This window comes from Taudactylus pleione, unplaced genomic scaffold, assembly GCF_031769625.1.
Source record: "Taudactylus pleione unplaced genomic scaffold, aTauple2 ptg000027l, whole genome shotgun sequence".
Taxonomy (NCBI): domain Eukaryota; kingdom Metazoa; phylum Chordata; class Amphibia; order Anura; family Myobatrachidae; genus Taudactylus; species Taudactylus pleione.
This window is the reverse complement of record NW_028284429.1, coordinates 4,295,984-4,323,522: the sequence shown is the minus strand read 5'-3', so window position 1 is coordinate 4,323,522 and position 27,539 is coordinate 4,295,984. Positions and strand designations below refer to the sequence as shown.

At 48.0% G+C, this 27,539-nt stretch overlaps 1 protein-coding gene across 1 annotated transcript; it reads left to right on the top strand.

The window, feature by feature from the left end:
- The first annotated feature begins 1,155 nt into the window (after positions 1 to 1,155).
- ALKBH3 (alkB homolog 3, alpha-ketoglutarate dependent dioxygenase) lies at positions 1,156 to 22,526 on the top strand. The gene is made up of 10 exons (XM_088451767.1): positions 1,156 to 1,243; positions 3,881 to 3,992; positions 6,309 to 6,403; positions 7,229 to 7,263; positions 8,348 to 8,395; positions 9,652 to 9,755; positions 10,084 to 10,172; positions 14,105 to 14,314; positions 20,754 to 20,852; positions 22,354 to 22,526. The coding sequence occupies exons 2-10, from the start codon at positions 3,920 to 3,922 to the stop codon at positions 22,435 to 22,437; spliced, it is 837 nt and encodes a 278-aa protein (XP_088307893.1). The 5' UTR covers positions 1,156 to 1,243; positions 3,881 to 3,919; the 3' UTR covers positions 22,438 to 22,526.
- Positions 22,527 to 27,539: the final 5,013 nt, after the last annotated feature.

Below are 27,539 nucleotides of genomic sequence, written 5' to 3'. Positions count from 1 at the left end.
CCAAGCTAATTGGATAGAGCCTAATTTCTGATGAAACCGATGGACAAAGGCTTATTCAGCTCATCGTCCTATTTACAAAAGGGTTAATGCCCTATGATTTTTGTCCTCATTGTTAGCAGTGCCCATTGGTGAATCAGTGGGGGCGTCCGCAGATTGTTCTATATAAAGCGGCGAGACGTGGGATAAAATGCTGAGACTACAATAAACTAGGATTCATACTCAGCAATGGAGGATTTTTGTCATAGTTCCTGTAACCCTCCCTGGCGGGATGTCCCCTGCTTATCGTAAACCCTCCAACATGACCCCTTCCACCAGGTACACAATGCTCTGCTCCTGGACTGACCACCTAATTTATGATTGCAGTCAGCTGTGTTGAACTAGACCAGTGTTGGCTAACCTTGACACTCCAGCTGTTGTGGAACTATATATCCCAGCATGCCCTGCCACAGTTTTAGCATGCCCTAATAGCAAAACTGTAGCAGTGCATGCTGGGTTATATAGTTCCATAACAGCTGGAGTGTCAAGGTTAGCCAACACTGAACTAGGTAATAGATGAGACAGGTGTTTCAGCACAGACAGGTGACTGCAATCATACATTAGTGGTAAGTCCAGGAGCAGAGCATTTTGTACCTGGTGGAAGGGGTCATGTTTATTGCCGCACTTCTCATAGGATCAAAGTTGTGTGTCACAAATGTGCTTATGCATTTCTGTATGGCTGTGCCCTACACTACACAGGGACCATGTGTGTATAATATATATATATATATATATATATATATATATATATATATATATATATATATATATATTGCAGCTGAAATAAGTTAAAAACATTGTGAAAGACAAAAATGCACATGATATAGAAATAATGGCTCTTTTATTATTGTTTTCCATAGCTGTTCTGTGTCTCCCCGGTATTTTATTGTGCTATAATAAAGTGTTCTCTGGTAAATAAGGGAGAGTTAGCCAGCATTTACCAAGCATGCAGCTATATATTGCAATTATTTTTATTTTATTTATTTTTGCTTTCAATACAATTGCAGCCTGGTAAATACATTAGCTATGTTGGTTTATAGGTTTTCTATGATATTGGAGAAATGTTATGGTTACATATAAAAGCTGCATTTCTGACCACCCCAGATACAGGATATAAATAAATGAGGAACGTTTGGTCCTTGGCTCAGCTGGGGACACATTTCAGTGTAACACAAGAGGAGGAAGAAGCAGTTGGAGGTACAACCAGGTGGGGGCTGCAGACAGTAATGTGCACTGTAAGGGTGGGGGGTGGTATTGTCCGTGTATTATACTGAGAGCTATGTATTATCCTTGCAATGTGCTCAATGGTCCCTGCACCTGAATATCATACATTATCCAGCAGTATATCTATTATATAATGTAATACACAACATGTGACTATATAACACCATACTGTACTGTGCATGCTCCTTGTTACAGTGCTATGCATGCATGCATGCATGTGTGTGTATATGCATGTATGTAATTTTGTTGCATGCTTCATGGCAATGCTGCAGTCACTACAGTTCATGTATGCAATTTTCCTGTGCATCATACATGAGAAGGGATTTGCAGCAATGCATTCTGTATGTGGATTATAATTCTGTATATTCGGCTGAGTGGGGCACAGAAAAGCCCAGAGATGACATTATAAACCTGTTCTGTAACCGTACGGTGGGGTCATTGTGCCCCAAGGCGCCCGGGCATTGCTTCTAAGCAGCTAATCAGCAACAGAGCAGCTCTGGCAACTCTCCTGGTAAATGTTGGTAATTGTGTGTACAGCACAAGATGTATTTGTGCACTGTGTGTATGTGTGGGTGCAGAATACACTGCCCCCAGGACCTGATTCGGCAAGGAATGCAGGTGCTAATATGCACGCATCAGCCGATTGTTGCGTACGGTGTCTGCATTGCAGTGCGTGAACCAGCCACTGCGATTGCGGTGACTAACGCAGACCCATCGCAGTGATTGACAGGAAGTGTCGTTTGTGGGTGCTGATGGGGGGGGGGTGTTGGTCGGCCGAACGCAGGCGTGCCAGTGTGTTTGAACGCCGTTGCAGGGGCGTGCATAAATTATCCATTGCCTACACAGCCTGAGGCCTGATGGTGTGTGTGGAAGTTAGAAATTTCTGAGTAAGGTCAGAGCTTGTGTGAGGCTGCGATGGTACTCCATTGTACTAATGGTTTTTGTAGTCTTGCTAAACATTATGGACGTGGGCATCCTTATGTAGTGCGGTTCATACTATCGCAGTTGAACTGTGTGCATAATCGCTATTGCATTCACAGTTGCGTTCCATAGTGAATCAGGCCCCCAGAGCTGTTCTGTTTGCGCAAATGTTTTTAATTGCCCATATAGAACATTCCTAGCCGCCTGCCCTCCAGGTCTTTAAGATGGCCCTGGCAGTATGTATTCCGTTCATGCTGTTGCTGGTCTGACTTAATGTGTACGGCGGGAATATCTTCCCATTCACCTGTTTCAGCTTTTCCATTTTCTTCTGTTGTGCTGCTCACTTTTGCCTCCTTATGTCCTGGGTTACTCACAGCATTGACTGATTGGCCGTTAAGGCTCTCTGTATTGTGTGACCTTTTGTTATGCTGTTTATGTAAAGACTCATTTACTGTTCCGGTAATACTGGGTACCGGTATCTTTTGAAAGTTTAATGTGTTTGTGTTCCCTGGCAAAAAGGGTAACACCCCCTAAATGCACCTTCTCATCCCCGTTGATCGCTTTAATTTTAACGTAATCCTGTTTTGGCCTGCAATCTGCTCCCAGGAGCTTATACGCAATGTTCCCCTCCCACAGACCCTGCCATTGTGACCAGCAAGTCCATGCCCTCATTGTGTTTGTGTCACAATGCACAGACTGTACACAATAGACCTGATGCCGTATGTGCACTACAGGGGTTAGCGGACAGTGGGCCTGATTCATCATAGATCGCTATTGCAGCTCCGTAATCACACGCAGGTCTGCTGCAAAAATATGCGAATTATTGCTATGGTTGTCGATCCCTGCTCTGGGTCTTCTAGCACACTCTGGTCTGTGAGCAGTTTGTTGTATTAGCTGAGTGTGCTAGAAGCACCAGAGTAGAGAGCGACACCCCAGGTAGGAAAGGGGAATTGCACGGGTTGTGACAGATGCAGGGTGCTAGAATGAACACTAACATAGAACGTGGGCCTAATTCAGCAGTGCACTGCTGAACAAAGATTCCCGATGTTTGGGAATCTGCGAAAGCGCCAGACCCGTTCTATGCATGTGCAGAACGGGTCTGCGCGCCCGCACGGAGACTGCCAGCAGACTGTCAGAGATTGACCAGTCTACTTGCGTTTGTGGGTGGGGAGGGGGCGGCGATGGCCTCAGTTTCCGGAAACGCTGCCGTTGGGGGAGAGGGAGGGAGAGGCCAGTATCTCTGTCGGCTGATGGAGACTTCCTGGCCTCTTACTCTAATCTGCGGCGGCCGGCTGCGGGACCCCACGGATCAAGCAACCGGCCGATGGTTCACAGGGTATCCGATGCTGCATTGGACAACGCAGCTCTGATACGTGATGTCACACCGTCCGGCATGCATTACCATAACGGCAAGGATTGCACATCTGCGTGCAGCTTCGCAATTGCGGTTCTTGCTGAATCAGGCGCTATGTACTAAGCCGTGGAGAGGTACAAAGTACCAACCAATCAGCCCCTAATTGTTATTTTTCAATCACCACCTGTACAGTGACAGTTAAGACCTGTTTGGTTGGTAATTTATCCCTCTCCACGGCATAGTACACCCCCCCCCCCCCCTCACCCCCAGTCTATTGGATGCACTCCTGTGGCATGATCCTGCGTCCTGTATGTCTGACTGATCACAGCTGGTCTCTCCTTCCAGATAACCTGGCAATGAATAGTGACTGCGGAATTTAGGAGTATGGACGACAAGAGACGGAGGGCACGTGTGCAGGGAGCTTGGGCAGGACCTGCGAAAAACTCTTCTCGTCCTGGTAAAGACATTGCTAGACCCTTTTTATATTTGTTTTATCAAGCTGAGCTTCGAGGAGTTCTACAGATACAATAAAGCTCCTTCCCACCCCATCTTAGTCGATTGATTCAGATTTTTTTTTTTTTTCCGCCAGCGGCTGTGGAACTACACCTCCCAGCATGCCTGGCCCCAGTATTATCATGTCCTAATAGCAAAGCTGTGGCAGGGCATGCTGGGATGTGTAGTCCCACAGCAGCTGGTGGGCCAACTGTTGAATACCCCTGTCCTACACTGTTATCGGGCTCTTGCCCTAGTCTGTGTGGTAGCAGTGGAATTGACTCCAGGGCTCCTGCCTCGCTGTATATGTTACCACATTATGCTAAGATCCAGCCCTATCACATACAACAGGTTACCGTGTATCATAAAGGCAGGAGACCTGGGCTGCCTAACCTCCCTTTAGACCCTCGCCGGGATATGACAGTCGGGAAGCCAGCTGTCGGGATTAGGTCCGCCGACGGCATACCGTACAGTACAGGTCATTAATAAACCCCCCCCCTATTCTTTTAAATGTACAATGGCATTTTGAATGTTCTAATAGTACACGTGAGTTTATCATTGTAAGATGTCACGTGCAGGACCCTCTCTTCCATCTAATTCAGCCATGGGTAACGCTCTCTGTAATAGGAGGCCTATTAAACTAACAGCAATTGGGGGCCACAATTGAAACTTAGGGCCGTATTCAATTAGAAGCGAAAAGCCGTTTTCCACGGAAAAGTATCGCCGATCGGGGCTTTCGTGTGGTCGTAACTTATCTCCAAATTCAGTTCCAGACTGTTTTCGCCTACGCAGAAAGTCAATGCAATGTAATGTAATAGAAAAAAAAAAAATTCTACTAAGAATAGCAGGAGAAAAGAAGTGCAACATTTTTATTTTGGGGTGCTAACGTGGGGAAACCACTCAGAACCCTTGGGACAGCCCCCCCAAAAGACAACTGTGTCAAAAAATTCAGAGGAAAAACTTAAGAACACCCCAAAAAAGTTCTTTATTTTGTGGGTGAAAAAGTACAAAGTGGGGGGGCAAACATAAAAACTAGCGGAATAGCCGCCTTTAGGGGTCTGCAAGGAGGGGTCGGGTGTTTTTGGGGTTGCAGGTGTGTTTTTCATGTTTTTTTTTTTAAAACTTTGAGAATTTAAAAGATGCTTGAACCCATTTTCATGTACCCCAAATGTGACTGGACTACTTATTTTCACCATTAAATACTGCTTAATGCCATTCTTCACCACTTTTACAGAGACGCTAATAACTTCAGTACCCCAATTAGTTTTCTTAGGGTTATTGGAACACTTCTACATTGATCCCCAATGTTAGTGTATCTTTTTGGGGGGTTCAGACTGATTTCCCCTATTCTGACAGCACTTTCCGCCTGTTCTGCATTCGCCGCTTGCCGTTTTCGCCTGGTTAGTAATTGAATAGAGGCCGCGCACGATAAGTTTTCACGTCCAAAACACGCGATGTAGATAAAGTCGGGTAGGCAAAACTTTGCGGAAGCGAAACTAATTGAATATGGCCCTTAGACTGTCACATGCGGAGGTACGATGTATCCGTATCTATTATACTGACTGTTTGCTGCTGCTGAGTTTTGTGGCACATGACTTACTGTACGTAGACGATGTCAGTGATAATTAGGGAACCTATGGACTCTAACATGCAATAATCACATCCACCACTAGATGGAGCATGTAACACAACACAAGGGCGATCGGGATCATCCGCCAAAAAAACTATGGAACAATTGTTAGTAAAACCGCGCCTCTAAATAAAATGTAACGCAGCTTAATGTCTCAAATTGTAATGGTATAATCTCCCACGATTTAGAGATTTGTTCTCCTGCTATGCACAGATTAATGTTTTGGAGTGAGAAATCACTTCTTTAATAAATGGTGCAAACAGCAGAGACGGAGAGTTACCCGCAGCAACAACGCGGATACTGGCTCTTCTATTCATTACACAGAATGTCACATGATTAGTGCGCCCATTGGTCCCCGACGTCCTCTTATTTGTTCTGAAAATATTTCTTCTCCTTTTTATTCTGATTCTCGATGAACCCAAATTAACAAACCTATATGTTTATTTTGGAGGGGTTACTGCTCTTAAAAGTTTGTGATAAATCGAACACTTAGTCCTGATATCTGTCAATATCGTGTGTGTGTGTTATATCGTCCCTAATAGTCATTGTGTAATTACAGTTCTTGTGTTACAATGTGATGAAGAATGGTTACGCAGCAAATACGATTCTGCGGTGTGTAACGTTCCTAATCATACATCATGTGTGTTCCAGTGTCCCGGCCCGTCCCAGCCACCGTAAAGCCCCAACTGGGGAGGAACGAGCGGATTATTCCAGACAAAACCTTTATCTATAAAGAGCCGTCAGAGGTAACTGATCATATATAGGACTGTCCCAAGAACTCTAATATGACTGTGTTACGGGTATATATTGTGTGTGTGTGTATGTATGTATATATATATATATATATATATATATCTCATTATTCTTTTTATATCTTTTTTTTTTTTTTGCTTTACCTTCCACAACTTTGTGTTTTCGGGGCCCATATAACATTGTATATTTGCAGTTTAATCCCTGAAAACAGCCATTTCCTGTGCTCAACCGCAAATATTAAGTATGACAGAGGGATCGCAGCAGAAATCTCCGATACCTGCTGTGATCCCTCCCTTCCCGCCGGCAGCCGCATCCGCCATAGGTTTCTATGGGGGAAGCGATGCTGCCAGATTTACCAACTCCCAGAATTCAATGCATTTCGGAGATTAACCGCTGGAGCCTTTGGGCTACACTTTGCATAATTAGCCGGCAGCGGGTTCCCCTGGAACCCTCCTCGGCAATGGCGTCCGCGCGTGCAGTCAGAAGGAACTGTACATACGCGGTAGCACTCCGGGCACATCGCAGGGACGGGCTCCTTTCAGAGCCGCTGTCCCGGTGTATGCCGGTTGATGCATTCCACCGGTGTGATCATGGGCTGTAATCTCATGGCCGATCATTAATAAGTGCGCCCCTTTTGTCTCTTGCTTGGCAGCATGTGTTACGGTGGCCACATCCGCAGTCCTGCTTGTGTGCATGTCCCTGTTTTTAATGGCTGAACGTTATTGTCTTTTAAATGTTCCTCCGAATATTCTCCAGCCGTATAGCCCTGGTGACGGTGCCCTCTTTCTGATGCCCATCACTGTCTCTTATGCTTTCAGGTGAATCGCAGAATTCCGGACCCCCGCCTCATTGAGTGAGTGCCCTCTAGAGATGGTAACAGCTTCATATACTGGGTGATCCGACCCTTAGCTTATTCTGTATAGAAAAAAAATCCCCCTCCCCCACTAATAAAATTCCCGGCAGTTGTAGGAGAGTTGGCTCGGTGGCTAGGCACACTGGCCAAGCTGTTGGGGGTGGCTCGGTGGCTAGGCACACTGGCCAAGCTGTGGGGGGTGGCTCGGTGGCTAGGCACACTGGCCAAGCTGTGGGGGGTGGCTCGGTGGCTAGGCACACTGGCCAAGCTGTGGGGGGTGGCTAGGCACACTGGCCAAGCTGTGGGGGGTGGCTAGGCACACTGGCCAAGCTGTGGGGGGTGGCTCGGTGGCTAGGCACACTGGCCAAGCTGTGGGGGGTGGCTCGGTGGCTAGGCACACTGGCCAAGCTGTGGGGGGTGGCTCGGTGGCTAGGCACACTGGCCAAGCTGTGGGGGGTGGCTCGGTGGCTAGGCACACTGGCCAAGCTGTGGGGGGTGGCTCGGTGGCTAGGCACACTGGCCAAGCTGTGGGGGGTGGCTCGGTGGCTAGGCACACTGGCCAAGCTGTGGGGGGTGGCTCGGTGGCTAGGCACACTGGCCAAGCTGTGGGGGGTGGCTCGGTGGCTAGGCACACTGGCCAAGCTGTGGGGGGTGGCTCGGTGGCTAGGCACACTGGCCAAGCTGTGGGGGGTGGCTCGGTGGCTAGGCACACTGGCCAAGCTGTGGGGGGTGGCTCGGTGGCTAGGCACACTGGCCAAGCTGTGGGGGGTGGCTCGGTGGCTAGGCACACTGGCCAAGCTGTGGGGGGTGGCTCGGTGGCCAAGCTGTGGGGGTTGGCTCGGTGGCTAGGCACGCTGGCCAAGATGCGGGGGGTATGGCGGTAACTGAAAAGGTGTGCTCAGAGCGAGTTCAGGCTTACAAGCAGTGCAGATACGTGACTGGGGGGATGAGTTTGCCATTGACCCATAGCACAAAATTAAACGTTTTGAAGTGATTTACTAAGCTGAAAAAAAACGGTAATGTAAGAATTATCAAAGTACGAGTTCTTCTCAGCCATTAATCCATGACCTAATTGTGTTCCCAGGAAGGCCGGCACTTATGAAATCAGTACATCGCCGTCTGGGGTCTCCAGGTAAGCTCCTCGGTGGTACTTTGTCTGGTTGTCCTGATGGTCAGTAACAGAGGAGAGGGAGTGTTGTCAGAAGTCAGTACTGTAGCAACTGTTCAAGGTTTCACTGATGCTCTGAGACGCCCAATGGTTGAGCACTAATCACAATCCACACGCTTAAAATCTAAATGTTGACACCTGTTGATAAACTGTACAATAATATATATACACTAAGATGATGATGCACCTCCATCATAACCAGCTCTGGTGTAAGGGATTAGCATCCTACCGGCTGCCCGTATATACTGCACAAAGTCAGGCTCTGGGGGGAGGATGTATTTATTACATTCATATTTCTCTTTTCATGTATATTCTGTAGCTACATCAATAACCTAGGCAAACCTAGAATTTGGGGTCTCCCTAACGGGCTCCAGTCAATAGTTGAAAAGGTCGACAGTGTCTAGGTAGGCCCCAACTAAGGGACGGACAGGCAATAGGTCGACAGGTACAAAAAGGTCTACAATGGAATTCCATTGTTGCCCTTTTGACCATGTCGACCTATTGCCTGTCTACCAGTTGGTGTCTATCTAAATCAGGGGTCTTCAAACCGTGGCCCGTGGAGCTGTACCCTGTGGACCGCCGATGGTTAGTGTAGTGTGGACCGCAGTAAGTGCGGTCCGTACTACACAGAAACAAACGCCGGCGCTGGGTAGTACACATTTACTTACTACCGGGCTGCAGTGTGTTTGTTTTGGCAGCCAATGAGAGAGACTCTTATTGGCTGCTGCACCCACGGTTGGTGCTCGCTCATGAGCTCCACTTTCCGGCTCCACCAGTGGGTGATGGGAGACGTCATGACGTCTCTCCCATAGTGCAGAGCGGGCCGGGAGGACGGAGGAGCGGACAGCAGCAGGTGCGGGGATTCAGGTAAGTGTACTATATATGTAAGGGGCACTGCATAGGGGGACCACTACTGGGAGCACTGCAGAGGGGGGCAGTTATGGGACATAATTGTTTGAGGGTAGGGACAACTATCTGATATAATTAATGGAGGAGGAGGGACAGTTATGGGGCATAATTATAATTGTTGGAGGTGGGGGGCTGTTCTGGGACTTAATTAAAATTGTAGGAGGATGCAGAGTCTAAGTACCTCAGTAGAGCTTAGTGGCCGTCATTGAATATTTTAATGTGGCCCACACTGTCTTAAAGGTTGAGGACCACCGATCTTAGTATAGATCTTTTAATCCACAACCCTCCTTAATAGATTTTCCTCGTTACAGGCTCCGGCTGTTCCCTATGTTCATTGACCCCAATGAAGTAGATTGGATGTTTGAACAGTTGCACAGGGAGGTCCCGTGGAGTCAGAAAACGAATTTCGGACCAGGTGATTTTCATACTGGTGTTGCACCTAATGTTCCCCAGCAGAGAGCGCTAGAGCCCTGTGATCTATCATTGTATCTGCTGAGAAGCGGCAAATTTTACCTCTGTCGTTCTTACTAATGAATGTTACCGAATCTGCTGCCAGGTGCCTACAGTTATGTATTTTTGGCCCTGATTATCTGTATATTGAAACCAGATTCTGATACAAACTCCCAGTCACCCAGGGACCACACAGGAGACGACCGGTTATCTCTCCAGCTCTTGGGGATGTCGGTGTGCTGTACCTGAAGTGACACAGGTGATCTATCTCTGCCTATCTTGTCTTGTAACAGATGGACCTTACAATGAACCGCGGCTCACCTGTTGGTATGGAGAGGTCCCTTATACTTACTCTCGTTCTACAATGCAGCCCAATCCTCACGTGAGTGCACAGATGTTCTGTCTGTCTTCCAATTTTTTATTTTTAAAGTGGGCTCAGCCAGATGGTGACATGACTGTGTCTAAGCTGAACCGGAAGGTGGCGCAGGTTTGCTCATTGACCGCCGATGGCAATCCTGTGGAAGTCTAAGCTGTTTTTGTGTTTCCTTCAGTAACCTTGCTGCTGTGCATTCTCGGTAGTGTGAGGGGTTTAGGTGCTGCTGGTGGCACCAGGCTGGCCGTGTAGTTTCCGGTAAATTAACTTAATTTTTTTTTATTATAACTTTTGTTGACTGAGGGGCCCATTTATCAAAGGGAATTTGAGGTAAATTCTCCGAAAACACTTTTCGGGGGTTTACCTCAAATACTAAGTATCCTCCGGATGTATGAAGGACGGACCGCAGCAGGTATCTCCGATACCTGCTGCGATCCCTCCATTGCCGCCGGCAGCTGCCTCCCCCGTAGGTTTCTATGGGGGATGCGATGCTGCCAAATGTATGAAGATAGCGTTAGCCGCTGTAGCCTATGGGGACTTACCGCATGTCAACCGGTGGAGGGATCTCCCAGATCACTCTGCCGGCAATGGGCGCCGTTCATGTGCCGTCCGCGGGACTGCGCATGTGCAGCAGACTCCGGCCACATCGCTGGGACGGACTCCTTTCGGAGCCCGTCACCCTGCATGTGCCGGATCATACATTCGGCCGCTATCAACGCGTTTTGCAATGCGATCATGGGCGGTACTGCATGCCCTGAACGCATTGCAAAACGCGATCATTAATAAATGGGCCCCTGAATCTTTTAAGGTAGGAACTGTTTTTCCGCCAGGACCTGTGCTGGTCATACAGAGCCCGGTCATGCAGCTGACCAGGGGAGGAGCTGACTGCCCAACAATAGCCGCGCCTCTATACGCTACACAATGTAGGGAGACTACCTCCATCCACAGCCTGGGGTCGGCAGAACGACGGGCGGGTGGATCGGACAGGGTTGAAAACCAAATTGAACAATTGTTTTTAGTTTTCATGCTGAGGACGATCATTGTTCAGTGCCATACAAGGCAGTCATTAAGTTGGCAGGTTTGCACAATTCTTGTGCACTGTGTGGCCACCTGCAGTGCAGATATTTTTTAAAAGTTGTGCCCGTGGTTGTCGTGATGTGGTAAACGTGGTCCTCTGCGTACACACTGGGCCATAGAGGTTACGACATTGTAATCGTACAATCGTTCATCTTCCTGTGCAGTGGGATAATGAACCTACACTGAACGATACGTCACTCAGTGCAGGCACCCTCCATCATCCCAGAACATGTCCAACCGGTCGTTATCAGCAGATTGACCGGCATGTTCAGGCGATGATTGTTGCTGAAAACTACCAGTGGGAGCGCGCATCGCCGGTCATTTCCGACATTATACTGCATGATTACTGTACAATTAATGAGCGTTTTGAACAATTACGCCCCGTGTGTACGCACCTTTTAGTTGTTGCTTACAGCGAGATCACTGGTCTCGGCAAGATCCTGCTTTCAGTTGGTTGGATTGCTGATGTCTTGCAGGAGACTTTGGCCGATGGATTAAGGTGCAGATCCTGATTTTTCTCTTTTTTTTTTTTTGTCTAGTGAGGTTTAATAATGGAATGAAAGAAGTGTTGCAGTTGTAGGTACTGGTAGAAGGATGAGGTTGGGGGCTGAAGCTGGTCTTCAAGCTCAGAGAACTCAGGGAAGCAACTTAGTTGAGCTAAGGTGTCCTATTTACTAAGCCATCGTGATAAAGTAACAACCTATCAGCTCCTGTCATTTTACAAACGCAGCCTATGACATTGCAGTTAGGAGCTGATTGGCTGGTACTTTTATCTCTGTTCGCTTTCTCGCCAAGGCTTAGTACATAGGCCTCCTCAGTCTGGTAAGAACTTGATATTGTGCCACATCCAGCGACTGAACGCTGAGAGGTCCAGACTCGGGGGGGAAAGACCGGGTTGTTCCACCGAGGAGTCATTCTATGTGGATTAATCACTAAAGTGAGAGCTGATAGAGAGAATCGCATGGTGGGAGGGGAATAAAGACATGGACCCCCCCCCCCCTATCTTTTGGCTCAGGGGAGACATTCTGGGCTAGGACTTCCGTGGTATCTCAGTTGAGTTTAAACTTAGAGAAACGGCCAAAAGAGGTGATTTAATGCAGGACAGGTGGAAGTGAGATGTGGGGGGCTTGTAATAAAAGAAGGACGTTGTCTGCAGAACATCTTGAGTAATACTTGGTGCCATACTCAAGGTTTGGGCCTCTATGCCCCATAGCCCAATGTACCCGAATTGTCTGATCGAGAGACCAATGGTTTGGTAAATGCATTGTGTAGCAACATTGATGACCCTAACAAGGAACAGCATGCCCCCCCCCTTACTCGCCGTTCCTCCCCTCAGTCCATGAAAGCTGCATTTTCCCGTCTAACCCCTCCATGTTGCTGCTTCACTGGCTCCACATCCCCCTCAAAATCCAGTTGAAGCTCCTTTCCCTCACTTACAAGGCACCCAAACACTCTGCCCCCCTCCTACATCTCTGACCTAATTTCTCTCCACACTCCCTCCCGCCCCGTACACTCTGCCACCTCTACTCCACTCTGGTTACCTCCTCCAAATCTTCTCCTGCTCTGCCCAGCCCCCCCTCACCAAGTCAGACTTTCTCCCGTCCTCCCCAGGTTGAAATATTCACTACAAACTCCCCTTATTAACCTGCCATCCATTTCCCTAATTCTCTCTTCTCCACCCTTCACTTCTCCCCAGCTCACCCTCCAGCTGTTCTTTCCTTAGCATGTAAGATCTCTCGGGCAGGGCCCTCCTCCCGTATATTCCTCCCCAGCACTATCCTTGCTTCTAGTCCTCTGTCTCCTGGTACCTTTCAGCGGCTCTGTGTGTGCTCTCCCTTCACTGGTACAGGTTTAGACTTCCCCCTACACTTGACTGTGATGATACAGTGAGTTCCCGAACGCTCGCCTCTAGTCTGTATCCTACCAAGTTTATTGGTTTATGGCTCTGGTGTTCCACAGATGTTACTTTACTGTTACTGTACCTTTTTGTTATATTTTATTGTCACTGGTATATACCCTCTATGGCACTGCGGAAACATTGTGGCATCTTTAAAATTAAAGGATCACAATATAATGCAAGAATCACTGAATACACACGGTAATGGGTACAGACTGGTCAGGAAATAGCACATGGTGATACCTGAATACTGACACTATCACAGAGTGCCTGTCTGGGTATCACTTACTAATATTGGGATGTTTGTACCCCCAGTGCCATCCCCTGCTCCCCATGTGCTATCACAGAGCGCCTGTCTGGGTATCGCTTACTAATATTGGGATGTTTGTACCCCCAGTGCCATCCCCTGCTCACCATGTGCTATCACATAGCGCCTGTCTGGGTATCACTTACTAATATTGGGATGTTTGTACCCCCAGTGGCATCCCCTGCTCCCCATGTGCTATCACAGAGCGTCTGTCTGGGTATCACTTACTAATATTGGGATGTTTGTACCCCCAGTGCCATCCCCTGCTCACCATGTGCTATCACAGAGCGCCTGTCTGGGTATCACTAATATCGGGATGTTTGTACCCCCAGTGGCATCCCCTGTTCACCATGTGCTATCACAGAGCGCCTGTCTGGGTATCACTTACTAATATCGGGATGTTTGTACCCCCAGTGCCATCCCCTGCTCACCATGTGCTATCACAGAGCGCCTGTCTGGGTATCCCTTACTAATATCGGGATGTTTGTACCCCCAGTGCCATCCCCTGCTCCCCATGTGCTATCACAGAGCGCCTGTCTGGGTATCCCTTACTAATATCGGGATGTTTGTACCCCCAGTGCCATCCCCTGCTCCCCATGTGCTATCACAGAGCACCTGTCTGGGTATCACTTACTAATATCGGGATGTTTGTACCCCCAGTGGCATCCCCTGCTCACCATGCTGAAAGACCGTATTGAGGAAGTGACCGGGTACAGTTTCAATTCTCTGCTCTGCAACCTCTACAGACACGACAAGGACAGCATAGACTGGCACAGCGACGACGAGCCCGACCTGGGCAAACATCCCATCATCGCGTCCTTAAGCCTTGGAGAGACCCGTGTGTTCCAGATGCGGAAGAAGCCTTCGCCTGTAAGTGGATGTAGCTGTGAAATCTTAAAGGAGGTTCAGACCATACTCAGTTTGTGCATTACTAAAACATATGCGCCGTAACTCATAGCAACCAGTCTCTAATACGTTTTATCTGTCTAGTGCTAACTAAAGCTGCTGGCCATCCACTATACAATTATCTGTCCCATCTGGCTGGTTGGAATGAAAACCTGGTAATGTATGGGAGCAAATAACAGATGATCATATGGTTTTAAACACTGAAAAAAGGACAAAAGAATATATTGTTCAAATTGGTTACATTTGTGTGTTTTAACCAATTTTGCCTGTTTTCCAGTGTTTGTGAGCAAATTGACGATTATCACCTGCTACCACACATTACATTATCTTGGCCAAGATTATGCTAAAACTGGGCCAGTTTGGGGGTGTTATGCGCTCTGGATTTGAATCCTAGTATGTTAGGGACCTACCCTACATAGGTTACCTGGATATGGTGGGTGGGCCCATAACCTTGGCCAAGATTATGCTAAAAACCTCTATTGACTGCAAAATTGCATTTATATATTAATATATAAATGCAATTTTATATACTGGGAGTTGTGCACCTGAGATTTGTCTGTTTTTGTGCCTGCAATTACTCTCATCAGGTAGCACCTCCCAGTTTGTATGTATGTATGTATGTATGTATGTATTCCCTTAGTCAGGAAGCTAATGCTGCAGGCTATTCTATACTTATTAATCATCGCTGTCCGGGCTGATGTGTGGCCTTCCTTTACTGAGGACCTTCAAGGACCAAACTGGGGCCCCAGTGCAACCTGATGGTCGCTGTCAACACTGACCTAAATGAAAAGGACAGCCCTATGGTTCTGTGTGATGGAGTTTCTGAATTGTGCGGTGATACATTTCCCATCTTACTGTGAATGGCTATTAGAGCAGCGTTTTATTCCGTTGTCTGCGTTATATAACCTTGTAGAATGGTAACTGGAGGCAGCTTATGAGAGAAATGATGCAGCAGATGTCTCCCCCCGCAGGCAGGGTGAGAGCAGTGCCCCCTCTTGGAGCCATTGTTAATGTCAGTGTGTAAATTGGGCACAGTGGGTGGTATAATGTGATCTAAACATGATGCCGTCTCCCACTTACAGTCTGCACAGAAGTCACAACTGCCTCCCACGCACCTGGCAGCGCACAGCCAGCCGTATACACAGTGACGGGAGGGGCTGCCATTCACTACAGCCGGGAGAATGACTAGTTATGTGCTGCGTACTCTATACCGGGTATTGCTGGGGTAATGGGAAGTTTATAGCTTTGCATGATGTGTGTGTTTGGTTTTATGGCTGGTGAGGTGGGCTTTGTTGGGAGAGACGCCTCTATAATAGTATTCAATAGGAGACTGGTTTGTGATCACAGGAATGAGGATGAGAACCTGAGCCTCCTTTCCTGTCTCATATTTTGAACAATATCGTTATCATTCACTATATAGTCCAGTTTGCACGCAAAAACGATGAACGATAACGACCTACGATGGTCTTTGTCGTTCATCGCCCGAACATGCAGGCCGAACTGACGATATTGTCAGGTTTTTGCATGTTCGGGGATGAGGGAGGGAGCCCGGCACTGAATGATATCGTGCATGGTATCGTTCAGTGGGCCTGATTCAGAGCCGCTCGTAAGAGGCCGCTCGTTCGCTCCGAGCGATTTTCGCACATCTGCGCATGTGTATGGGTTTTAGTACGCATGCACGAACCAGTCATTGCGGTCAAAAATCGTGTGCTCGCAAAATAGCGAATGCCTGCTAATTTGAGTGACAGAATGAGGCGTTTGTGGGTGGTAACAGGGGAAGGTGCTTGAAAACGGGGAGTGATCCGAACGCAGGCGTGCCAAACGGGCGTTTAAGGGTGTGCATAATTAACCAAGCAGCGTCATCGACCACCTCACTTGGTTGTCTTTTAGCCTGAGCTGTTCGCATGATTGCGGTAGGAAAATCCAACCACAAGAATAGCGAGCAGTTCATACGCCTTTCGATGTACTCAATTAATCAAATAAATAGCGGAGATGACGTAGGATGCGAGCGGCCAGGGGGCGTTTTTTTCCAAAATAGTGAGCGCATGTTTCATTCGCTCGTTCAGACATAGAGGCGTCAACAGACCGCAAAGAGCGAGCGCTTAATTTAAATAGCCAGCCCCTTTTTCTGAACGAGCGGCCGCAAATAGCGTCCGGCTCTGAATCAGGCCCAGTGTTTGAGCACACACCTGCAAGGGAAACACTAGACTAGACGATTTGCTGCATGAGCGATATAGTGTGTATGCACCCTTACGGTGCGTACACACTGTACGATATCTATGAACGATTCTGATATTATTAAATGATATATCGTTCATGTTTATGCAGTGAACGACCAACGATGCGCGTTCCCGCATGAATGATAACGATATCTATGATCGTCCGTACATGCAGGCCAACTTGCACAATGTTGTCAACTTTGCCTGGTCAGAGATGTGGCAGGATGACTTCACTGGAAGAGATCTTTCAAGTCGTAGGTGGTACAGAGCGTACCGTGTGTATGCAGCGTCTTACTTCTATGGCTTTGTTATCCTGACGCCACAGGAGCGCTCGGCATGACAACCAACAAACTGTATCAGTGCCCAATTTCACCACACATGGCATATACACAGTAGTAAGCCATTTGCAGGTGGATAATAGCTGTAATTGTGGAGCATTGCAGAGATACTTCCTGATCCATCTCTGTCCTGTGTCTCCTTCCTGAAAACTAGCTCTCGCTGGCCTCCCCAGTGCCGTTACCCACCTATGTAATCTGCACTGCGCCCAACCAAACCCTCTCCCATAGCCTTTGTATTTCTTCTGAAAACCCAGATTATTTATGAGTTTATACTACTCACACTGCTACATCCTCACACCAGCCCCAACTCCAACCTGTACTACTCACACTGGTACACCCTCACACCTCCCCTACTCCCACCTATACTACACACTGGTACACCCTCACACCTACCCTACTCACACCTATACTACTCACACTGGTACACCCTCACACCTACCCTACTCCCACCTATACTACTCACACTGGTACACCCTCACACCTCCCCTACTCCCACCTATACTACACACTGGTACACCCTCACACCTACCCTACTCACACCTATACTACTCACACTGGTACACCCTCACACCTCCCCTACTCCCACCTATACTACACACTGGTACACCCTCACACCTACCCTACTCACACCTATACTACTCACACTGGTACACCCTCACACCTGCCCTACTCCCACCTATACTACTCACTGGTACACCCTCACACCTACCCTACTCCTGCCTATACCAGTCACACTGGTACACACTCCCACCGGTACACCCTCACACCTACCCTACTCCCACCGGTACACCCTCCCACCTATATTACTCACACTGGTACACCCTCACACCTACCCTACTCCCACCTATACTACTCACACTGGTACGCCCTCACACCTACCCTACTCTCGCCTATACTACTCACACTGGTACACCCTCACACCTACCCTACTCCCACCTATACTACTCACACTGGTACACCCTCCCACCTATACTACTCACACTGGTACACCCTCCCACCTCCCCTACTCCCACCTATAGTACACACGAAGTCAAAAACTTCTCTAGAAGGGAGTTGGAGAGAAGAATTTTGCAGACTCACTTCCATGACCAGCTGTCCCTGAGGGACTGTCCGAGTGATGTCGCTTCGCCGGGTTAGCTCTGTTAAATTCACAGAGGATACCGCAGAAGTTTAGAGACATTGCTTGGCTCTCTTTTCACGGAAGACTTGATGTTGGGGAGAATCTCAGGTGGAAGAGTGTCAATGATCGTGGTTGCCCACGGGAGGAGTGTCCAGGGCTGGTGGAGACGATGGACCACTTTCTGCTTGAGTGTCCCTTTAATGTAAAGGTTTATGAGGAGGTGTCAAAAGCCATTGGTATTCCGTGCCTTTCGGGGCTTAGTTACCCTGAGTGGGTTTATGGGGTAGTCAGAAGATACGGTGGATTTAATTTAGTCACAATTTATTTAGTTAGTTTAGCAGTTAGATTTCACACGTGGAGCGCACGGTGTCAGGTGTCCATAAGGAAAAAGGTCCTCCCCTATAGGAATGTGGTGGGTTTGATTCTTCAAGAGGTGAGAAGGATGATGGATCTGGATAGGGAGGGGTTGGATGCTGTCGGCTGGTCTCATCGGTGGGGCCAGTTGAAACCCCCTTGAGTGGGTGGCAAACAGTCTCTCTGAATTCCAGCTTTGGGTTTTCTTTTCTCTTTTTTCACTCCCTTGTAGATGGTTTTTTGAAGTATTTTGTTTTATTTATGGAAAGGTTTGCATACATCTGCCTGTAGGTGTTGGTGATGGGTAATATAGTTTAGGGTTTGATGTATGATTTAGATAGTTTCCTTTTACTTGAGGTGGTTTCTAAATCCTTGCTTAGTTTTCCCTTGCAGGTGGTGGATTGTATATAGGTAGTAGGGTAGATAAGTGTTTGTATTAGTATAGGAAAGTATAATATGAAGTAATATTATGTATATTTTTTGCCTTTTTTATTAAGTTTTTGATTTTATGTAATTATTTTATTTACATTTTATGTATTTATTATTATTATACTTGTTGCAAGTTTTAATAAAACGAAGCATGACCTATACTACTCACACTGGTATACCCTCACATCTACCCTACTCCCACCTATACTACTCACACTGGTACACGCTCACACCTCCCCTACTCCCACCTATACTACTCACACTGCTATACCCTCACATCTACCCTACTCCCACCTATACTACTCACACTGGTACATCCTCACACCTCCCCTACTCCCACCTGTACTACTCACACTGGTACACCCTCACACCTACCCTACTCCCACCTATACTACTCACACTGGTACACCCTCACACCTCCCCTACTCCCACGTATACTACTCACACTGGTACACCCTCACACCTCCCCCTACTCCCACCTATACTACTCACACTGGTACACCCTCACACCTCCCCCTACTCCCACCTATACTACTCACACTGGTACACCCTCACACCTCCCCCTACTCCCACCTATACTACTCACACTGGTACACCCTCACACCTCCCCCTACTCCCACCTATACTACTCACACTGGTACACCCTCACACCTCCCCCTACTCACTACTCACACTGGTACACCCTCACACCTCCCCCTACTCCCACCTATACTACTCACACTGGTACATCCTCACACCTCCCCCTACTCCCACCTATACTACTCACACTGGTACACCCTCACACCTCCCCCTACTCCCACCTATACTACTCACACTGGTACACCCTCACACCTCCCCCTACTCCCACCTATACTACTCACACTGGTACACCCTCACACCTCCCCCTACTCCCACCTATACTACTCACACAAATACCCGCTCACTGCATTATTTGTCTCTAGTGTGTGTGTGTGCTGTTTCCCCCATTGTGTGTGTGCTGTTTCCCCCATTGTGTGTGTGCTGTTTCCCCCATTGTGTGTGTGCTGTTTCCCCCATTGTGTGTGTGCTGTTTCCCCCATTGTGTGTGTGCTGTTTCCCCCATTGTGTGTGTGCTGTTTCCCCCATTGTGTGTGTGTGTGCTGTTTCCCCCATTGTGTGTGTGTGTGCTGTTTCCCCCATTGTGTGTGTGTGTGTTGTTTCCCCCATTGTGTGTGTGTGTGTGTGTGTGTGTGTTGTGTTTCCCCCATTGTGTGTGTGTGTGTGTGTTGTGTTTCCCCCATTGTGTGTGTGTGTGTGTGTTGTGTTTCCCCCATTGTGTGTGTTGTGTTTCCCCCATTGTGTGTGTGTTGTGTTTCCCCCATTGTGTGTGTGTTGTGTTTCCCCCATTGTGTGTGTGTGTGTGTGTTGTGTTTCCCCCATTGTGTGTGTGTGTTGTGTTTCCCCCATTGTGTGTGTGTTGTGTTTCCCCCATTGTGTGTGTGTGTGTGTGTGTGTGCTGTGTTTCCCCCATTGTGTGGCGCATTATGGCTCCTTACAAAATAAACAGAAATAAATATTAATAATCCTTTTTCATGTAAATCCATGTAACATTGTATTCCGCTGTCATTGCCTGGACAGAATGTTGCAAAGTGAATACATTTTTTTTTTTTTTTTTTTTTCTTCCCTCTTTTGTATTGGATGAATGTACATTTTATGCGCTGATCCTCTGGGAAATGTAATAAATTATCTTGTTTTATGACGTTGCTAGTGAATCTGTTTGCAGAGCCCACAATTAAGTGCAGTTCCATCGCTTGTCGCAGCGTCCTCGGTTTGCTCATAGGATACACAGACCAATAACGGACCTCTGTGTGTTCCCTTGTGCTTGGCTGAACTAAGCACTGTGTGTTTTTGTGTGTTTAGGTTCATGTTCCCAAATAATGTATCTATGCACCTCCTAGTTTACATCCAGTCTGATTTCTCTGCAGGAGGATTGTGGCGATTACACATATGTGGAACGTGTCCATATACCATTGGATCGTGGGACCCTCCTACTTATGGAGGGGGCGACACAAGACGACTGGCAGGTGAGGATAACACCATTATTTTAGGACTTTCACGAAATACGCACTGCGCAGAAACGGCTCTGCAGGCGAGCAGCATCCGCCGTTACCCTCAGACGTAAGCGACGATAGCAGCCCCCCAAAATCCTTCTTATTATTACACCAGACATAATCAGATATTTCGGCAAAACCAGTAATTTTGTATTAAGCGTTTAATGCTGTAGTTTATGCACCTGGGCATTTAAGCAGAAATCTGGGCCTAGTCTGGAAGTAATGTGATAGGTCTGCGACTAATGGGAAAATGTATGTGGAAACATTTAAGGCAGCGGTTCCCAAATGCAGCCCTCAAGGCTCCCCAACAGTTCAGGTTTTATAGATATCAATGGTTGAGCACAGGTGGATAAATCAAATTGACTAAGGGACTAATCAAGTCACCTGTGCTCAGCCATGGATATCTCTAAAGGCCCCCATACATTAGCAATTGATTGCAAATTGCACGACTGCTGCAATCGATTTGTGTATAAAAATCTGCAATGTATGGGCTTCACAGATCGCAGATTGCAACCAAAAAGTGATTGGATTTGTTTAATCAGATTGTCCAACATGTTGGATTTCACAGATCAATTGGGGCTGTAAATTGCTAGTGTATGGACATGATCAGCAGATTTGCAGACTGTTTCTAGCAAAATGATGGAGCCTTTCAAGATTGCCAGATCTGTGTTTGCTGCAATCAATCTGCAAATCACTGAAAAAGATCTGTAGTGTATGGGCGCAGATTGCTCGATTGGGAAATCCTAAGATCGGGCAATAGATCTTCAAATTGTTCAATTGTGGTTTTCAGATTGCTGATGTATGGGGGCCTAAACACAGCCCTCAAGGCTCCCCAACAGTTCAGGTTTTATAGATATCAATGGTTGAGCACAGGTGGCTAAATCAAATTGACTGAGGGACTAATTAAGTCACCTGTGCTAAGCCATGGATATCTCTAAAGGCCCCCATACATCAGCAATTGATTGCAGCAGTCGTGCAATTTGCAATCGATTTGTGTATAAAAATCTTTCCCTTTTTCAATCAATTGCTGATGTATGGGGGCCTTAACACCTGAGCTTGTTGGGAAGCCAATCCTCATCGGAGATTATAAAGTGTCAAACACTTTGCAGCAGCTGTCATAGGAGGAACCATGAAACAAAACAAGATTAAAGATACATGATGTGTGTGAAAGCTGATAGCGGGTTCGGTATGATTTGTGGATAAATGACCGATGCTGATTGGTTTCTTTGATCAACTTCTCCACTATCTCTATTGAAGGCTTGGTACATCTCCTCCTATACGAGACCATTTCTAGGTGGTTTCTCTTGGTCCCATCTGTAATGTGGGGCATTTGTGTCCGGGCCGTACAACCTTGTGTGTATAGAGTACAAGCTTCGTGCTACAGTAATTATAGTGCAGCGTGCGTTCTGTATCTGGGTCACTGATTGTTACACTGAACACTTCTTTAACCTACATACTCTGTTCTTCCTCTTAGCACCGTGTGCCAAAGGAATATCACGACCGCCAGCCCCGGATCAACCTAACCTTCCGCAGCATGTTCCAGAACACAGGACTCTGACCGCTGGACAGTATTCTTTCCACTCTCCCAATAAGGAAATACTTTCTCCCCCTCGTTATACACAATAATAAATAGGACAGTAAATCGTAGCTCTGTGCACAGATCAGAGTCGCCTATAAATTATTATTATTATTATTTTCCTTTTAAAAGATGCCAAACTCTGTCAGCTTGTGTGTATATATGTTTCGTGTTTGGGGTACAATTTGTTGCACTAACATTGGCGTATGATATGTTGCAGAATTTGTATTGAACATTTTTACATACTCTACTGGGAAGCGGAACCCTGGAGTTTCCTGTATGTCATTATTTTGATGTCAAAGGCAAAAAGTATAAGAAAGCATTTGATTCTTGAGCTAGAAAGTCTAATGACATTTATTTATTCATTTTTATTTTTTTTTTGCAGCGTTATTTTCTTTAATTGTCATCCTACAAGTGTTTTTTTTTTTGTATTTTTATAAAAAAATTATCTGGGGGGCAGACAAGTATGGCTGCCAGTGTTACACACAGGCCTTTATTTCTCAAAAGGGGTTTTTCAAAAACCAGCGACACTCTGTGGGTTGACAATGGCAGAAATATTAAATGGAATACAAGCCATGTTTTGCAATTAGTATTATTGCTTTTCTAAATACAAAGTTCTACCGGAAGTCGGCTGTTTTGAAGAACACTCCTTGATCAACCCCACAGACTCTCAGCTCTTGTTATGCTACAATGTGGGAGGAGGTGGTTGAGCATTGTGACGTGCAAAGAGCTGACGGAGCTCAAAGGGCTATTCCAAAGCCTCTCTGCTCACCACAACATGAGACGGTGGTTGCCACCTGACAGGCACAGACTTATCAATCTTTAGTAGAAGGCTGAAGAAACAAACCAAGGTAAAATGGTAAAGGCCAAAATGCTTTCTGTAGCCAGCCCCGATGATTTATGATGATTGAGATTTGCTTCCCTAAGCATCCAAAGACTGTAAGATTTAATTTGCAAGTGCCACCTCCCTCCTCTGTTTAATTGAGTTCCCCAATACTTCGCAGCAGACTTAACTAATAATAAAATGGTGATATTGGAAGTGAGGCGATTGCTCCATAAAATACTGCACCAACCGTTGCCTCTAATGTACATCAGTGGTAGCGTTGTGCAGTTAAGTGTTATCACTGCGTCGTGCTACACTAATATGTGCTCCAGCTGTATGCTGATTAGGAAACTACAGTCTGTCTTACTTGTTCCTGCATGTGTTCTCAGCTGGTTATGTTAGGCTGTATCTAGAAGGGAAAGCTATTATAAAGCTGGTACATACACATCTGGATAACAGGCTCACAGCTCTTTACTCTGCTTGTTAGTTTATATTTAAAGAAAAGCTGAGGCCGCAGACCCGCTCAGCAGCCTCTGTCTCTCCTAATGAGCTGTTACAGAAGAGCTCAGTACGTCTGCTCCAAGGACAGATTATCTCCCAATGTACCCAGGATCTCGGGAGGTGGGACACGACTAAACCCACTTCAGAGCGTTCTTCATTTCATAGCCCTCCCTTTGTTACGTGACTGTCACTATGTGGGTGCATGCCGCCAGCAGGAGGGTGCGGGTGATTAATATTGCCATAGCAACGAGCTGGCTGCTGAGCCATGGTGATATATGTGGATAATTTGAGATTATAATGGCAATGTGCCTACAGAAGAGGGGGGGGATGGGGGATGTGCTTTCATGGTCCATGCTGGGAACAGAACATTCACCTCGTGTACTGCCAGTAACATGCTGCCACAGGGGAGACTCGTGACTCTCTAATGAGCTGCTCTGCTCCTTAACAGTGACCCCCTGCCCTGAATATATCCTACAAATTACCCACACCACTTCGCAGGAGCTGGGAAGCTGATTGCATACCCCTGGCATCCCGCTGTCCTCGCCTTACAGGAGTGCGCTGCAGTGGAAAACGTTAGTGTGGGTGGGGAGGAGGCTGGGCACTGGGTATGTTAAAATGCAGACAAGATGTGGAAGAGTATCTATTTCTAGCACTATACACAGGTCCAGGGCCCGATTCTGAGTTGGATACAGCAGAGTCTGTGTCTGCGTCTTATTTTTTTAACCGATCTTGCTTATGCAACTTTATGCGAATAGCGCTACAAGCCCTGCCCTGGTGCACAGCTGTGTGTCTGCACGTTACACGCTACATTCCAGCTTGGTGAGTCTTTCCAGTTGCCCATCGGTCTCTGAATTTGCACCTAGCAGGGGGCTGGTGCAAGTTTTGTGTTAGATTATGGCCTCAAATATGAGCGATTGATTGTCTGAGCTCACAACCACGTCAGCGATACGCCCATAACACCGACCCTCTCTGTTAGTCCAAATCGCCACTTCCCAGGAATGCCCAGCACATTTCTAATACCTTTCTGAGTGCTGCTCTCAGTGCACCATGTTTAACTCCTTCAAAATTGCCATGTTTAACAGGGAAACTTCAAAATTGCATTAGAGGTGTAGAGTGAGGGTGATATCTGATTGGGTGAGCATAGCCTCCTGCCCCCCACCTGTATGATTTACCGTCGGACCCCTGCCCGGCGGTTGGAATCCCGGCAGCGGCGGAAATCCCGGTCGTCGAAGGTAAGTATATACTAACCTATTTCTACCCCCTAACCATCCCTTAGGGGTGCCTAACCCTAACCCCCCCCCCAGTGCCTAATCCTAATCCCCCCTTTCCCCACCACCTAAACCTAAGTCCCACGGGGGTGCCTAACGCTAACCCCCCCCCCTTCCCCTAGCCTAAACCTAACCTCTCGGGGGGATGCCTAACCCTAAGTCCCCCCTCCCCCCCGGAGCCCTGTTTAGAGGGGGGCTAAGGATAGCCCCTGAAGTTTTGTTCAAGGCAGCTGTGACTGCCCATCTGGAAGTACAGCATTGACAGTCACTGCTGACGTCCATGCTGTCTTCCCTACACCCCCGCCAGTACCAGAATGCCGGTACTGATCCGGGGATGCTGGTTGGCATCTGGGGTCACAGCTAGCGGTGACCCCAGATGCTTTGGACCATAGCCGGATTTAAGGGGGACAGCAGGTAAGCAGCGGGGTCCCGCGGTGGGTCCCCGCTGAAACATGGTCCAGAGTCCCCAGGCAGGGGGCTCCCTGGGGACTGGCTGCAGCGTGGAGCCAGGTAACAAACCTGCGCTTCCACTACCCCCCTGGGACAGCGGACCACAGCAGAGCGGTAGCGCTCTGGCGTCCCAGGGGTTAATTGCATGCCAGGGGAGCGCGCCTTCCCTGTACACAGCCGGCGCCTCCCCCGCTGCACACAGCCCTCTCTGCACTTGCCGATTGGCCCTGTGGCAGCGCTCCTCCCCCAGGCCGGCCTCCTCTCTGCTCCTCGGTGGCCATCTTTATAGAAGCATGGTGATCGCTGCTGATCGGTGGCACCGTGGTCTGGCTCCCCCGGCATACCACTTCTCCATTGGAACAGGTCTGTGTATGCAGCGCTGTGTCCTACCAGGCTCTGAGTCTGCGTAGTTGAGGATCAGCGCTGATAGTGCAGGGATTAATTTCTTTGCATTGTATGTGACTTCTGCTAGCTTCTGCTGCCTGTACTTTCACTTTCTACTGTCAGCCATTTCACTGTCCCTGCTCTTCTTCTGCTAAAGCCCTTACGGTGCGGTGATTGCAGGGTGGGGGGGTGGGCATCCAGACCGGCTATGGCCGTATGTTGGGTAGCCAGAGCTATGGAGCGCTGGGCCGATAGTTTGGAGGAGTCTTTGGATTCTGACTGTTCGGCTGAACAGTCCGAGTTGATAGGTAACCTCCGGGATTCGGCCACTTACATCAATGAAGCGGATCTGGACAAAATTGTGGCCACGCTGGCAGCAGCCAAGTCTGCATGTCTCCCGTCTGCTGCGGTCCCTTCCAGTTCAGGTACGTCATCCTTTCGGCCTTATAGGGTCCAGGGTAGGCCTAAGGCACAGTCCTTACCCCGACAGGCTGGGCCCAAGAAATCGGCCAAGCCCAGGAAACAGGCCTGGAGTACCAGACGTCCGGCCCCTAAGTCTGATGACAAGCCTGCGGCCTGACGGTCCGGGTCTCCCTTTGGGGGATCCCAAAGTGGGAGGCCGCCTGCTGCAGTTTGCCCAGTATTGGTCGGCAACTACGACAGACAATTGGGTTCACGAGGTGGTTTCTCACGGGTATGCCCTCTCCTTTTGGCACAGGCCCCCATCCCGATTCTTCACCACGGCTTCCCTTAGACCAGACCAAAGCCATGGAACTGCGGAAGATTTTGCACACTATGCTCCAGGCTGGAGTTATAGTGCCTGTTCCATTCTCCCAGAGGGGCCAGGGTTTCTATCCCAATCTATTTTTGGTGCAGAAACCCAATGGGTCGTACCGTCCGATTCTCAACCTCAAGGCCCTCAACAAGTCCTTGTGGGTGCAGCGGTTTCGGATGGAGACCCTATGGTCCATCATTCTGGCCCTGGAACGCTTACCTGCATGTCAATATTCTTTTGCGTCACCAACAGTTCCTCATGTTTGCAATCCACAATGATCACTTTCAGTTCCGGGCGTTACCTTTTGGCCTGGCGACGGCACCACCTGTATTCACAAAGGTTATGGCGGTCATGGCGGCGTCCCTGCAGCTGCAGGGAGTCCGCATGTTGCCGTACCTAGACGACCCTTTGTTGGTAGCAGGGTCTCCAGAGCTCCTTTTACGCCGCTTGGATCTGACGATTGCAGTACTGCAACGCCACGGCTGGTTGATAAACTGGCAAAAGTCCACCCTCATCCCGTCTAAGAGGATTCTGCACCTCGGAGCCTTATTGGACTCCAGTCAGCAGAGGATCTTTGTGACTGCCTTGCAGTTGAGGGTGCGCAGTTGTCTGCAGAGTCGCCGTGTGTCTCTACACTCGGCGATGAGGTTACTGGGCTCCATGGTGTCAGTATTCGACATGGTGGAATATGCCCAGTTTCACTCCAGACCTCTGCAGCACCTGATTCTGTCCAAATGGAATGGACTGCCTCAGTCTCTAAAATCCCAGACGATAGTGCTCACCCCGGAGGTTCGCCTGTCCCTTGCCTGGTGGTTGCAGACTACCCATCTCAACAAGGGTCGTTCGTTTTGGGTGGCGAACTGGGTCCTATTGACAATGGACG

Excerpts from the sequence above, each read along its gene's own strand:
- ALKBH3 (XM_088451767.1), top strand. The coding sequence starts at position 3,920 with ATGGACGACAAGAGACGGAGGGCACGTGTGCAGGGAGCTTGGGCAGGA. Across the intron at positions 3,993-6,308 it reads GAAAAACTCTTCTCGTCCTG|TGTCCCGGCCCGTCCCAGCC; the intron begins GTAAAGACATTG and ends TGTGTGTTCCAG. Across the intron at positions 6,404-7,228 it reads TCTATAAAGAGCCGTCAGAG|GTGAATCGCAGAATTCCGGA; the intron begins GTAACTGATCAT and ends TTATGCTTTCAG.